Below are 12,389 nucleotides of genomic sequence, written 5' to 3'. Positions count from 1 at the left end.
GCTGTTGAACTGTCTGTAGTCGCCCCCTGGGAGGTGTGGGGCCTCGCTGGCTGTTGTTGGTTTTAGCTTTTTTTCCAATTTATTTTTATATTTTGTTATGTAGCTTAAAGTCACATCTTCTAACTCTGCTCCTGAAGCTGGGGTTACACATCAACAATGTTCAACCTCTAGGACATTTACTACTTAAGATACATTATTATCAAGTTTGGCTTTTCTTTTAAAAAGTCTCACTGGGGTTTTGATTTTTATTCACACAAAGCTACATTAGCATTCTAATCTGAAGAGAATTGACATTGGTGTAAAATGGTGGCAGAGCACTTGCATAGCGTGTAGAAAGCCCTGAATTCAATCCCTAGTTTCCTCCAAAACTATGCAGGCAGTAAGTTATTGCAAATAATGTACTATCCTTCCAACCTCAAACTATTTATTTATTTATATTTGCAAAAGGTGAATGTGGTGCCTTTGGAAATACTGTTATGGAATATTCGTTTTGTGCTATATTTTGTGTCAGTGTAGGGTTTGCATCTTTTCCTCTTTCCCTCTCTTATAAGTAAGTTAGTCTGAACCCAGTTTAAGGCTTGCTGAAAAAGTGGTCCTTTTGTAGCACAGTATGTTGTGTTTACTGTGTAGAACCTGTTCTGGGCATCACACTTGGCCCTCATGAGCCTGACCTTATAGGAGCCTAGTATCAACCCATGAGCAAAAATCTCTTAAAGTTTTTTGTTATTGTTATTGTTTTGTTTTTGCTTTATTTTTTGCTACTATGGAAATACATGTAGAAGTCAAGTGCTCTACCACTGAGCTATACTCCCAGGGCGTCCCCCCCACTCCCCATTTCATTTTCTTAATTTGAAGAAGGGTCTTGCCAAGTTGCTCAGACTGGCCTTGAATTGTAGCTCAGCTGGATCTTAAACTTGTAATCCTCCTGCCTCAGCCGTCAGGGTAGCACAGATTATAAACCTATGCCCCACGGCCTGGCTAGAAATCTCCAGTTTATAGGTAGCTGAGGTTAAGCAACTTGAGGTCACAGTACTATTAAGTCACAGAGCTGGGACTTGAACCCAGATCTGTTTAATTCCAAAGAGTAGTTTACAGTCATGTCTGTGGCTTGGCACAGTGCATTGATGTTTGTGCCCACTTGCTGCAAAGCATTAGGATAGTGGAGTCATGTAATTTATGTGAAGTGATTGTAAGGGTTCCACAGACTGTAGATCAGGGCAAAAGAGTTATGTGCTAAGGGCTACAGGAATTTTAAGGATGAAGTGCATCCAAAGGGTGTTTTGAAGAAGAGGTAGCCCGTTCATGGCCCTTCACTGAGCTCATGGAGAAAATATGCTTCTTCAGCAAGAAGGCTTAGGGTTTGCCTATCATGGAGGGGCTTGAAGGGCAGCTGTGACTATTGGATTTTTAGGAGTTGTTGAGACCTTTACAAGAACATCTACGGGAAACTTATGTGACTCCTGCTGAAGACTAGCTATCTTGCCTGCGCAGAGAACTCCAGGTGGCCCTATAAATAGCCCAAGAGAACTCATAGGATGATGCGAAAGGATTGCTTTCCTTGTCCTTTGTCAGATATGGGATTGATGAAGATCTTTTCCCAGTCTGTAGACTGCCGTTTTGTTCTATTGACAGTATCCTTTGCTTTACAGAAGCTTTTCAGTTTCAAGAGGTTCTATTTATTAATTGTAGATCTTAGAGCCTGTGCTGTTGGTGTTCTGTTCAGGAAGTTGTCTCCTGTGCCAATGAGTTCAGGGTCTTCCCCGCTTTCTCCTTTAGCAGATTTAGAGTATCTGGTTTTATGTTGAGGTCTTTGATCCACTTGGACTTGAGTTTTGTGCAAGGTGATAAATATGGATCTATTTGCATTTTTCTTCATGTAGACATCCAGTTATACCAGCACCATTTGTTGAAGATGCTGTCTTTTTTCCATTGTATGGTTTTGGCTCCTTTGTAAAAAAATCAGGTGTGCATAGCTGTGTGGGTTTATTTCTGGGTCTTCAATTCCATTAATCAACCAGCCTATTTCTATGCAAGTACCATGCAGTTTTTATTACTGTTGCTCTGCTTGAGGTCAGGTATGGAGATACCTCCAGAAGTTCTATTATTTTATACTTTCCTGGCTCAGTTTAATGCATTTCTTTCTTTTCTAACTACCCTATTTGTCAATAAATTCAGAATGCTTTTGCTGCTCACCAAGGTTGCAGTGTTCATGAGTATTTAAAATAGAGAGAATACCTTGTCTGTATTAATTCAACACTTGGTGTGTTGTCAACCACTAGAGTTTTTTGTTATTGTTTTGTTTTTGCTTTATTTTTTGCTACGATGGAAATACATGTAGAAGTCAAGTGCTCTGCCACTGAGCTATGGATATCAGTAAAGGTAAGAAATGGTGGCTGTATCTAATAATGTTAGCTGTGACCCTGAAGGGGCCAGGACCTAGTCTTAGGTGCTCTAAAATATTAACTCCTCAGTTCTTTGAGGTGAGTATTGCCTCTGACATCTAAGGAACTGGACACAGAGACAAACAACCTAAAAGGGACTGAACTAACAAATGGTTGGGTCTAGATTCAAGTAAGCAAACTATGAGGCTTTTAAATTTAACTACACACTGCAAGAAAGGATTCTTGTTAATTGATAAAGATACCAAGAAAATTCTGCTTAGGAGTCAAAACAGTAGTTAGATTTTAGCAAAGAGTATGAGTTTACTGTATGAAGTATTACATCATTAAAGAGCCAGGCATTTTAATTAAAAGTAGTCCTTGGGCTTACAAGGATAACTTAAGAGTAGAGCACTTGTCTAGTAGAGGAGGCCAGTACTGTGAATGGTCATCTGAAGTTGAACAGATTAAAGGGCTCTAAAATGCAAGTTGTGCTCTGCTCCCCACATTCCTGCTCAACTCTTTGTATGTGTGTGTGTTGCACCATAGTTAGTCCTCTGCACCATTCAGCTAGTTCTTGGTGACTTTAGGTTATCTCTTTCATTTTCAACTAAAAGTAATCCTGCTTCTAGGATAGCTGACGCTGGCATTTAGTCCCAGCAACTTCATTTGTTGTGTGTGCTCTCCTTTGTCCTTCAAGAGGCAACAGAAGCTGCTCAGTGAGTGTTGTGCTAAGTAGTAATGCCAAGATACAAACTCATAGCTCATGTATTCTTCATGTGGAACCCTTCCTATCTGTCGTTGGATGAGTAGAGCTTCAATCTTGTGCTTTTCCACGCTAATAATGCTGCCCATGTTCTGAAAAACTGAAAAGGCAGGAGAAAGATTCCTCTGGAGCCACAAACACTTTCCCACCTGCTTCTTTTGCAAGTTTACCCTGTAACTGACCATGAGGACTCAAGGATACCAAGTCTAGACAAACAACACAAGTGTGATTTCTGCTAATGTCCTAGGTTATGGCTCTGCAGATGCTGCTTTGAGATGAAAGTAAATCTCACTGTACCCTCCAGACTGTTGGAGCTACGGTTCTAATGAGTTTTTTAAAAAATTCTCACTCTGAAACAGATTTTGTGTTGTTTCTTTTTTCAGTAACTATGAGGGTATATATACGAATTTTTAATACAGTTAAAAACAGGATTGAAAACTGTCCCTGTTTTTTTTGAGAGGATTTTGGATTATCCCACATAGTTTTATTATGGTACTACTTCAGATAGATTTGTTTTGTTGATCTTCACCCCCTTCACATACTCTCCCATAGCCTACAGCCTCCTTGCCACTTTCATGTCACATGTGCCCTCTTGCCCACTCTGTCCTGCTCAACTCCACCTTTTCTGTCTTGTGGTCTTTCTAGTTTCATAGCTCTTGCCTCTCCCACCAGCGTACACACACATAGACATTATACGCCAGGATCCACACGTGAGACGGAACATGCAGTTTGTCTGTGTGAGTCTACGTGGATTTATTAAATCCAATGCTTTCCAGTACATCCATTTTCCTGCCATCTCTGTAGATGCTGCACAAATACTTAGTTATCCTTTGAAATTTTTCTTAAATGAGAGTTTCACGCAAGGTCTTTTGATCATTTGGCCGCTGCCACATGTCCTGTTTTTTTTTATTTTTAAAAATAACTGCCTGCTTCGAGTTTGTAACTGTCTATATACTTCTGGTTGTGTGGCCATCCAGTAGGACGTGGTCAACCTACCAGGAGATGCACCCTTAAGGAAAACTGACTCTCCCAATCTTAGAGGCCTGCCCATCGTCCCTTAGTTAGGGGTGGGGGCCATGTACCTCTTCCCACTTCTTGTTAGAATGTTGACTGGATTGATTTTTTTGTTCAGGCAACGTCAGCTGCTATGAGTTCACAAGTACAGTGGTCCTTTCGTGCCCAGAACACCTGCTGTCCCTGATCTCTGGTGCTTACCATCCTTCCACCCCACTCTTCCTCAGTGGAGGTGTGATTCCGATGTCCCATTTGTGTCTGAGTGTCCCACTGATATATATTGGCTGCACTTTTACCAATTGAGAGTTTCTGTGTTAAACTGCTCTCCACTGCAGAAAGAAACTTCTCTGATGAAGTCTGAGAGCTACACCAAGCTACCAGCAGAGAGATACAAGTTTAAAAGGCCATTTGATACTATGTGCATTTAGTGGGGTAATAGAGGGTTCATCTCTGAGCTTGTAAGCTCACCAACCATGGGTTTTTGGCCAGATTTGCAGTACCAGGCATATGTTTCTTTCTGTGAAGCAGACAGCCCATAACATTTGGGCCCCTATTGCCCTGTGTATCTTGCCATGGTGGTCATTGTAATTCACTGAGTTCACAGCTGAGTAAGACCATTGATAACTTTCTCTAACAGCAGCCTTCATAGAACCTTTCAGTAAGAAAAGCTAGCCAGCAAGAAGGATGCTTTCTGGTCAGTACCAACTTGACCTCCCTATTATGAGCAGATGTGTGCTGTTTTCAGCAAAAGGGTCTTGCCATCAAGTTCTGGTGACTAACCAAAGCAATGGCAATATCTTGTACTGTTTGGGGTTTTCTGTGACACCTCTGTACAACAACTCAAGGGAGGATCGTGTAGCTAACATTTGCTACTTTGTGGGTTCTTTCTTCTACCCTTTCAGCCTCCTAACATTAGATATGAGAGACAAAAGGATAAAGAGGAAAGGAAAGAGATGCCTGAACAAAATGAGGGCTTAGAAAACGGGTAACATTATTGTTAGATTCCTCCCTGCTGATTAGGGTTGTAGAGTTCCTTGGAGCAAGTTTGATCTTTGCCATCAGGTTATCCAAATTCTTCTTGTCTCTTCTTTGAGCATGACTACTTTATCAACCATGAACAACAATAACCAACCAACAACTCTCCGAATGATCAACAACCACTGACCCCACTTATTGGGGCTCTAGCATTTATATACCTTTTAAAGAATTCCCAGAATTCCAAATGTCACACAGTCACAGAAACTATCTGCAGCTAGCAAAACCACACCTCTTCTATAGAGCATGAAACAAGTTATAGCTGCTGCAAAGGAGCCCCATATCCCCACACCTGGGATTAAAACAAAAACATAGTCTTAAAATATTTCTGTGTTTTTAAAAGAAACCAAACCCCCAGAATTCTCATTGGGATACAGTATCCTGAATCTGGCACTGGCATTTTTAATTTGGCAACCTATGGCTTCTGAGAGGAGCACCATACCCTGTGTAGGGTGACCCCAATTAAGAATTTTTATTTGAATATATATGAAGCTTATAAATTAACAGGGTTTTCATATATTTTTGTTCAAACATCCTTTGTGCTATTTCTCAACATCCTTTTCTGTCTTATCCTCCCATTCCTCTTCCCACTCAAAGCTGGTCCCTTTTAAAGGAATTTGTGTAAACACAATTCTAAGGAGCTGCACAGGAGAACTTGGAACTCTTGTCTTCCTGTTCATCTTTTGAGTTCATCTTGCTTATATAACAATATTTTCCCCTCCAACTGATGGTAGTATGGTTAGATTAAACTCTTGAAAGTATTGTAATGAATCTCCATTTTTAAAATTCAAAGTTAATTTGAAAGTTCGAAAAGTTTAGCTTTGAAATTATGTGTAGACATTGCTTTTAAAAATTATTTTAAGAATTTTATAAAACACTTATGGTTTCTTTCTTTTCTCATTCCTTATCAACTTGGCATGCTTAAACACATCACTATTAAGCCATATCTCTTCCTTTTTGTTTGTCTCAAGATCTCATGTTAAAACAGTCCAACTTAAAGTCTTATAGTCTTTAAATTTTTCAACACTTTAAATGTCCAAGTTTCATTTTAAAATCCACCTGCTCTTTAAAAGTCCAGAGTCTCTTAAGTAAAAAAATATACGTACATACATACATTTTCAAGAGGGAGGAACCAACGCACACACACATTTCCAAGAGGGAGAAACCAAGGGATAAAAATATATATCTATCTATCACTATAGCTCCCAAGTCTTAAACTCAGTGTCTGACACTTCTCTAGTATCATCCATAATAAACATAACTTGTCTCAGGCTCTGGCCAACTCCATTTTACACCTGATACTAATCGTTGGTGGTCATACCGTGTATGTGCTGTCCTATGGTCTTGGCAACTCTATTACACTGGGGTCGCCACTGCAACTGAGGCTGTACCTTCACCAATGTCCTCTCCTGTCCTCAACTGATCTCCATGATCCCTTCATGACTTTGAAGCCAGTGCCATCTGGTAGTTTCTTACATATTACTAAGTTCTGCTTCTAGCTGTCTCTTTAGCTCCCCCCCAACACACACACACCCTGAGTCTACTTACTGCTGCCAGAATGTACATGATTGTAGAGCCATGTACTGCTGGAGCATGGGCATTTTCTCAGGGACTATCCCAGAAGAAACCAGACTCTTCTCCAAGCAGCCATCAGGTGCCAGCAGTTCCTCAGCTAGAGCTGGGACTTCATGAGTCCCTACCCCTCCATGCTGAATTTTTGGCTGGCTTGAACTAGTAACAGTTTCTGGGCATGCAGCCTCATCGTCTGTGAGGTCAAAAGCATTACTTGAAGACTCAGATATTTCACCATGGCTTGCTATAAAGAAAATAGTCTCTGTTTTCTCTCTTTTGAAATGACCAGCTTTAGTCCCATCTTTGCACTGAAAGAATATAAATGGCTCTTAAGATTAAAGGTTAGTTTTCTTTCTGAGTCAGTCATGCTTTTCTTTGCTTGCTTCCTGTTCTCATTGTCTTTGCAGGCTGTGGACATTCTTAGTAGTTTTAATTGCATTATACCCTTTATTCAAAATTCATCTAATTTAAATTCATTTTTATTTTCCATTTCTACAAGTTCTAATTAGTTCCTAAAAAAATCATATCTAGCCACTTTTTGATATTCAACCCATTTATATTTGTCATTGATAATTTTAATGTTTAAAGTGACCGGGGGGGGGGGGGAGGTGTAGGCATATTGGGCATGCTTGTAGTCACAGCATTTGGGAGGCACATGCAGGAGGATCTCCCTAAGTTTGAGGCTGTGTAGTAAGTTCTAGACCAGCCACGACTATATATCAATACCCTGTCTCAAAAAGCCAAAAGAAGCGATTGAGGGTCATATTGTGTTTGTTACTTGCTGATATTTGTTCAGCACGACTAGTCTGCCCCCTTTTGTATTATTATTTGTGAGCTCATATTTGATGGGAATTTATCATTTGGAAATTCCTTGAGACTTGAAGATAAATTTTTCAGAGGGAAATTTACATTTGTTTCTATGAGGCTCCTGAACGCACATCCCAACAGAATCACATAAAATAAATCACACTTAGAGAGGTTTCTTTTTGAGAAATAAGCAGTTAATGCCATAGTTTGTCCCTCCTTTTCTTTTCCCCTTTTTGTTTGTGTGTTTAGTTTTGAAATAGTGTACCTCCCTGGGTGGCCTAGAACTTACTATGTAGCCCTGGCTGTCTTTAAACTTGCTTTAGTCCTCCTGGCTCTGCATCCAGAGTGCTGGGAGTGTGTGCCATCACACCTGGCCCACCTTTTCTTCTGAGAGTCACCTCAAAGAAATTAATTCTCAGAACATAGATTAGTTTCCCCTTTAAGGAAAGACTACAAGAGAAAAGTTATTTGTACCTATCTATCTGTCTGTCTGTCTGTCTGTCATCTATTTATGTGTGAGACACCTTTGTGTGGAAGAGGGGGAATGGTATTGACAAAAGGTTGACAAACTATGGCATGTGAACCAAATCCATCCCACTGCCTGTTCTTGTAAATAAAGCTTTATTAGAGCACAATCATGTCTGTTTATTTGCAGTTGCCTATGGTACTTCTGCAGTATGCTGGTAGAGTTCAGTTGAGAAGGCAGATATGGTCTTCTGACCCATTACAGAAAATAGCTGGCTGAATATCTTGGTTTATAGGGATTCACTGATCTTTCCCCACATGGCTTAAATAGGGAAGAAAGCTGCTTCGGTCAGTGACTCAAGTGTAGCCAGCTAAGCAAGGTGAGTTATTTCTCTTTTACATGATCATTTAGGCAGTCAGAGTCAATGAGGCTGCTCAGTGGATCCAGGTGCACAGGCCCCACGCCTCTAGGGGCCAGTCCTTGAATAATTTCTTATGAACAGTGGAGTGAATGTGCTTTCCAGCTCACAGGGGAAAGACACAGTGGAGGCTACACCTCCTTTCTTTGTAAGATTGTGATCCCAAAGTGGCTTACCTCACCACTGTACACCACATTGGCCCGAAACTGGTCGCATGGCTCCAAGTGTCCTTTCATATGTGTCATGGACTCAGCCAGAATCTTGCCAGGAAAACAGAAAGGAACTTCCTCAGGGACTGTGAATGCAACACACTGCCACAAGTGCCTGGGCTTGCTTGTCTCCTGACAGCCACTGGGAGCTTTGGCAGTTACTGGTCTTGGTGCACCCTGTGTCCCTGGTCTAGGTGGATGCCAGAAGAGGGCATTAGATCCCTGGAATGGGAGCTACAAGACTATTGGGAGCGAATGGGAAGCAAACTTGGGTCCCCTGCAAGAATAGTAAGTGCTGTCAACTGCTGAGCTGTTTCCATGTGTTTTGTCTGTGTTTTTTGATGATGTTCTACAGTTAGCAATTCTCTACTTTTAAATCCTCTCTCAGAAAATAATGAGTATAACTAGTGGGCCTGTTATAAGCCAACCAAGAACTTGGTGAGTAATCCTTCTGTAGTTGAAAAGATATGGAATCTACACTGTCTGAAATGGTAGCCCCTGGCCACCAGAGGCTATGGGAGGCTTGAAATGAAGCAAGCTCAACTAGGAATGGAATATTGCATTTAAAACAACACTTATCTATAATTAAACAATCAAGTGTGTTTAGAACAACTTGGGTTTAGGAATCTGCATTCCTTTCTTTTTTTCTTTCCTCCCTCCCTCCCTCCCTCCCTCCCTCCCTCCTTTCTTCCTTCCTTTCTTTCTTTCTTCCTTCCTTCCTTCCTTTCTTTTCTTTCTTGACAGGATTTCTATGTATAGCCTCTGCTTTTGGAATGTTGGGTTTAAAGGTGTGTGCCACCACTCCTTGGGTTGGAATCTACATTTTCAATTTATTATTTTTAAATCAAAATGCAAACTGAATAGTTCCCAGAAAAACCTGAGATAATTTAGTTGTTAAATTCACATTGGATGTTATGGATTTATTGTGAAAAATAGTGCAATTTTCATATTGATGCCACATGTGTTATTTTTTATAATGTCTTTAGCTGAACCCAGGGCCTTTTGCATGTTAGACAAGTGCCAAGCCACATACCGAGACCCTTAATATAATTAGTCTAACTTTTGAAATTATGTAAGCAGTTTGTCTTGTATCTCTGTCCAGCTGTGCTGCTTTCATTCTTTCTAGACATGGTTGTAAGCTCATGCATGGCTTACCTACTACAAAGCTAAAGTAATTCTAGGTGTTTAACTTGGTCCTTGTCTTTTAACTCTTAAACCAACTGTTAACACAGCCTCTGACCTAGAGTCCTGCTTTCGTTGCTCAGAGTTCATATCTCTTCAGAATACAAGGATGATCATGTGAAGCCCATACTGGTAGCTACTCATTCTTCCATACAGTGGCTTGTCACACACACAAGGAGCCTCACAATCTGGCCTTTACTCTGTTTGCCAGACCTTCCTTCTGGATCTCTCACTCAAAGACCCTTCCAAAAACCCTGTGCCCTTTGACATTTTCAGTTCACAATTCACCACACAGGTGGTTTCCCTCATCTGAGATAAACATGAGCTTTTGGGTGCTCGCCTTTCTTTATTCTTCCACAGATCCTGCAGCAGATAGTGCACAAACACCTCACTCTAGTGGATGACAAACATCTACTGTATTAGTTATTATTCTTTTGCTGTGGCCAAGGCAACTTACAGAAAGAAGGGTTTGCTTGGTCTGTCAGCTCTAGGGGATAAGAGTCCATTCTCATCAGTGGCATGGCAGCAGACAGGTATGGTAGCTGGAGCAGCAAGCTGAGCACTCATATCTCAAACCACAAGCGTGCAGCAGAAATAGTGATCTGGAAATGGTACAAGTATTTAAACTCTTAAAGCTCACCTCCAGCAATGTACTTTCTTCAACAAGGCCACACCTCCTGAGCCTCCCCAAATAGTGCCACCAACTGGGGCTCAAGTAATCCAATACATGAGACTATGGGGGACATCTCATTCAAACCACACCTACCATGTTGTATTTTTTTAATTTTTTGGTCACACACTTATCTTCCATGTTAGACTGTAAACCCAGGGTTCCTCTTTTGTTTTCATTTGAGTTTGGGTTTGCATCATCAGTACTTAGTGTGGGATTCAATTCCATGAATATTTCTTAATTGATAAGTAATGAAGTGAGAAGAATTAATACTGCAGCCTCCTCCCCCACCTCCCACAAGCATTCAACTGTGTGGCTAGGGTCGGATTTTATTGCCACTACTGAACAGTGTTGCCATTAGGCTAATTATTTAGCATCCTTGTACCTCCTTAATAAAAAGGAGATAGTGCTTGCCTTATACAGCAATTGTGAACATTTGGATAAGTTACCACAATAAAGGTATGGAACTGTGTGCCGTGTACAAGGCCAGAATTCAATACATAATAGCTTCTTATTATCACAGCAGTCTAAACTATTTCTCTCTTTCTCTCAGGCCAAAAGTCACATGTTTTAACTGGATTTCGAAAACCTAGTGTTACGGAAACCAATGAACTGGGAAGAAAACTCCAGTTCTGAGCAGTCACTGAAATCAACAAGTATCTTCTTTGCAAGGGACGTCTCACACTCTTTTGGTGACTTGTTATTTAAGAAGAGCATAGAGTGAGTTTGGTCAAGATCTTTATAATTCAGGAAGGAAACTTGGCCCCAATGTTTTAGAATAAACTAATAGATCATGTGCTAGATCCTGGGAATGCGAAGTTGGCTACCAACTCAGTTATAGTAGACTGTGGGAAATTCACAGATGAAGTAGGCAACATTGATACAAAATAAAATGGAGCAAGTAGAGTGAACTGAATATCATTTCAATTGTGTCATTCTTAAAATCTTGTTGAGATAAGATTTACGCTTGTCCAACTGAAATTTATAATTCAGGTAGCTTTTATGGTATCTAGTGACCGCTCAAACCTCATTGTCGTTAACCCTCATTCCCCATTTCTTACCACCATCACTCCCAACTCCTTCAGCTACCTGTTCTCCACTTCTCTATAGCGTGCTATTCTGAATACTTCCTGTAGACTGCATCCTTTCAGCTAGTACACTGACTTCAAGGATATTCTGTATCATTATTCCATTCCTTTCCTTGCTACATAATATTTGATTGTGTGGCTCTGACACATCCATCTTCAGTCAGCAAACAGGTAGTTCCTTCTTTTCAGTGATCGTGGTTAATGTCACTGTGACATTCATGGATAGGAGCCTCTGTGTGAACCAATGATTTTGGTTGTCTTGGAGTTTGTACTAAGGTGTACAAATTCTGAGTCTTGTGGTAACTAACTATTTAACATCTTACGGAACTGTCAGACTTTCCAAAGTGGCTATATGCTCTCCATTCACCAGCACTGGGTGAGTGCTCCAGTTTCTCCCTCCACTGTGCCACTGTCACCTGAGAGGGTTTGAAGTAGAATCTCACTTGTTTTTAGGAAGATTTAGGTTTAATTTATGTGCATGCATGTGTGCATGTGTGTACATGAGAGTTCAGGTGCTCATGGAGGCCAGAAGAGGGTGTCAGATCCCCTGGAGCTGGAGTTACAGAAGGTGAGTTGCCCCACAAGAATGTTGGGAACAGAAGGAACTCATGTTCTCTGGAAGAGAAGTATGTGCTCTTAATCAGAGCCATCTCTCTAACCTGCACTGTGGCTTTAATTTTTATTCCTCCAGTGATAAGTTACTTTGACCATCTTTCCACGTGTTTATGGACAGTCACTCATTAAGCAATGCATTCTTATGAATACACCTTTCCCATGTTTCTCT

At 40.7% G+C, this 12,389-nt stretch overlaps 1 protein-coding gene across 3 annotated transcripts in view; it reads left to right on the top strand.

The window, feature by feature from the left end:
• Positions 1–11,433, top strand: part of Nup58 (nucleoporin 58) — a 56,529-nt gene extending 45,096 nt beyond the window's left edge. For all 3 annotated transcript variants that reach the window (XM_055617263.1, XM_055617251.1, XM_055617244.1), the window contains one exon: positions 11,071–11,433. In XM_055617263.1, coding sequence (XP_055473238.1) covers positions 11,071–11,153 — 83 coding nt within the window. In that variant the 3' untranslated portion in view covers positions 11,154–11,433. The remainder of the gene's footprint in view (positions 1–11,070) is intronic.
• Positions 11,434–12,389: the final 956 nt, after the last annotated feature.

Source organism: Psammomys obesus, unplaced genomic scaffold (assembly GCF_907164565.1).
Source record: "Psammomys obesus unplaced genomic scaffold, mPsaObe1.curated_primary_1811, whole genome shotgun sequence".
In the NCBI taxonomy this organism is placed as follows: domain Eukaryota; kingdom Metazoa; phylum Chordata; class Mammalia; order Rodentia; family Muridae; genus Psammomys; species Psammomys obesus.
This window is presented reverse-complemented; position numbering and strand designations above follow the sequence as displayed.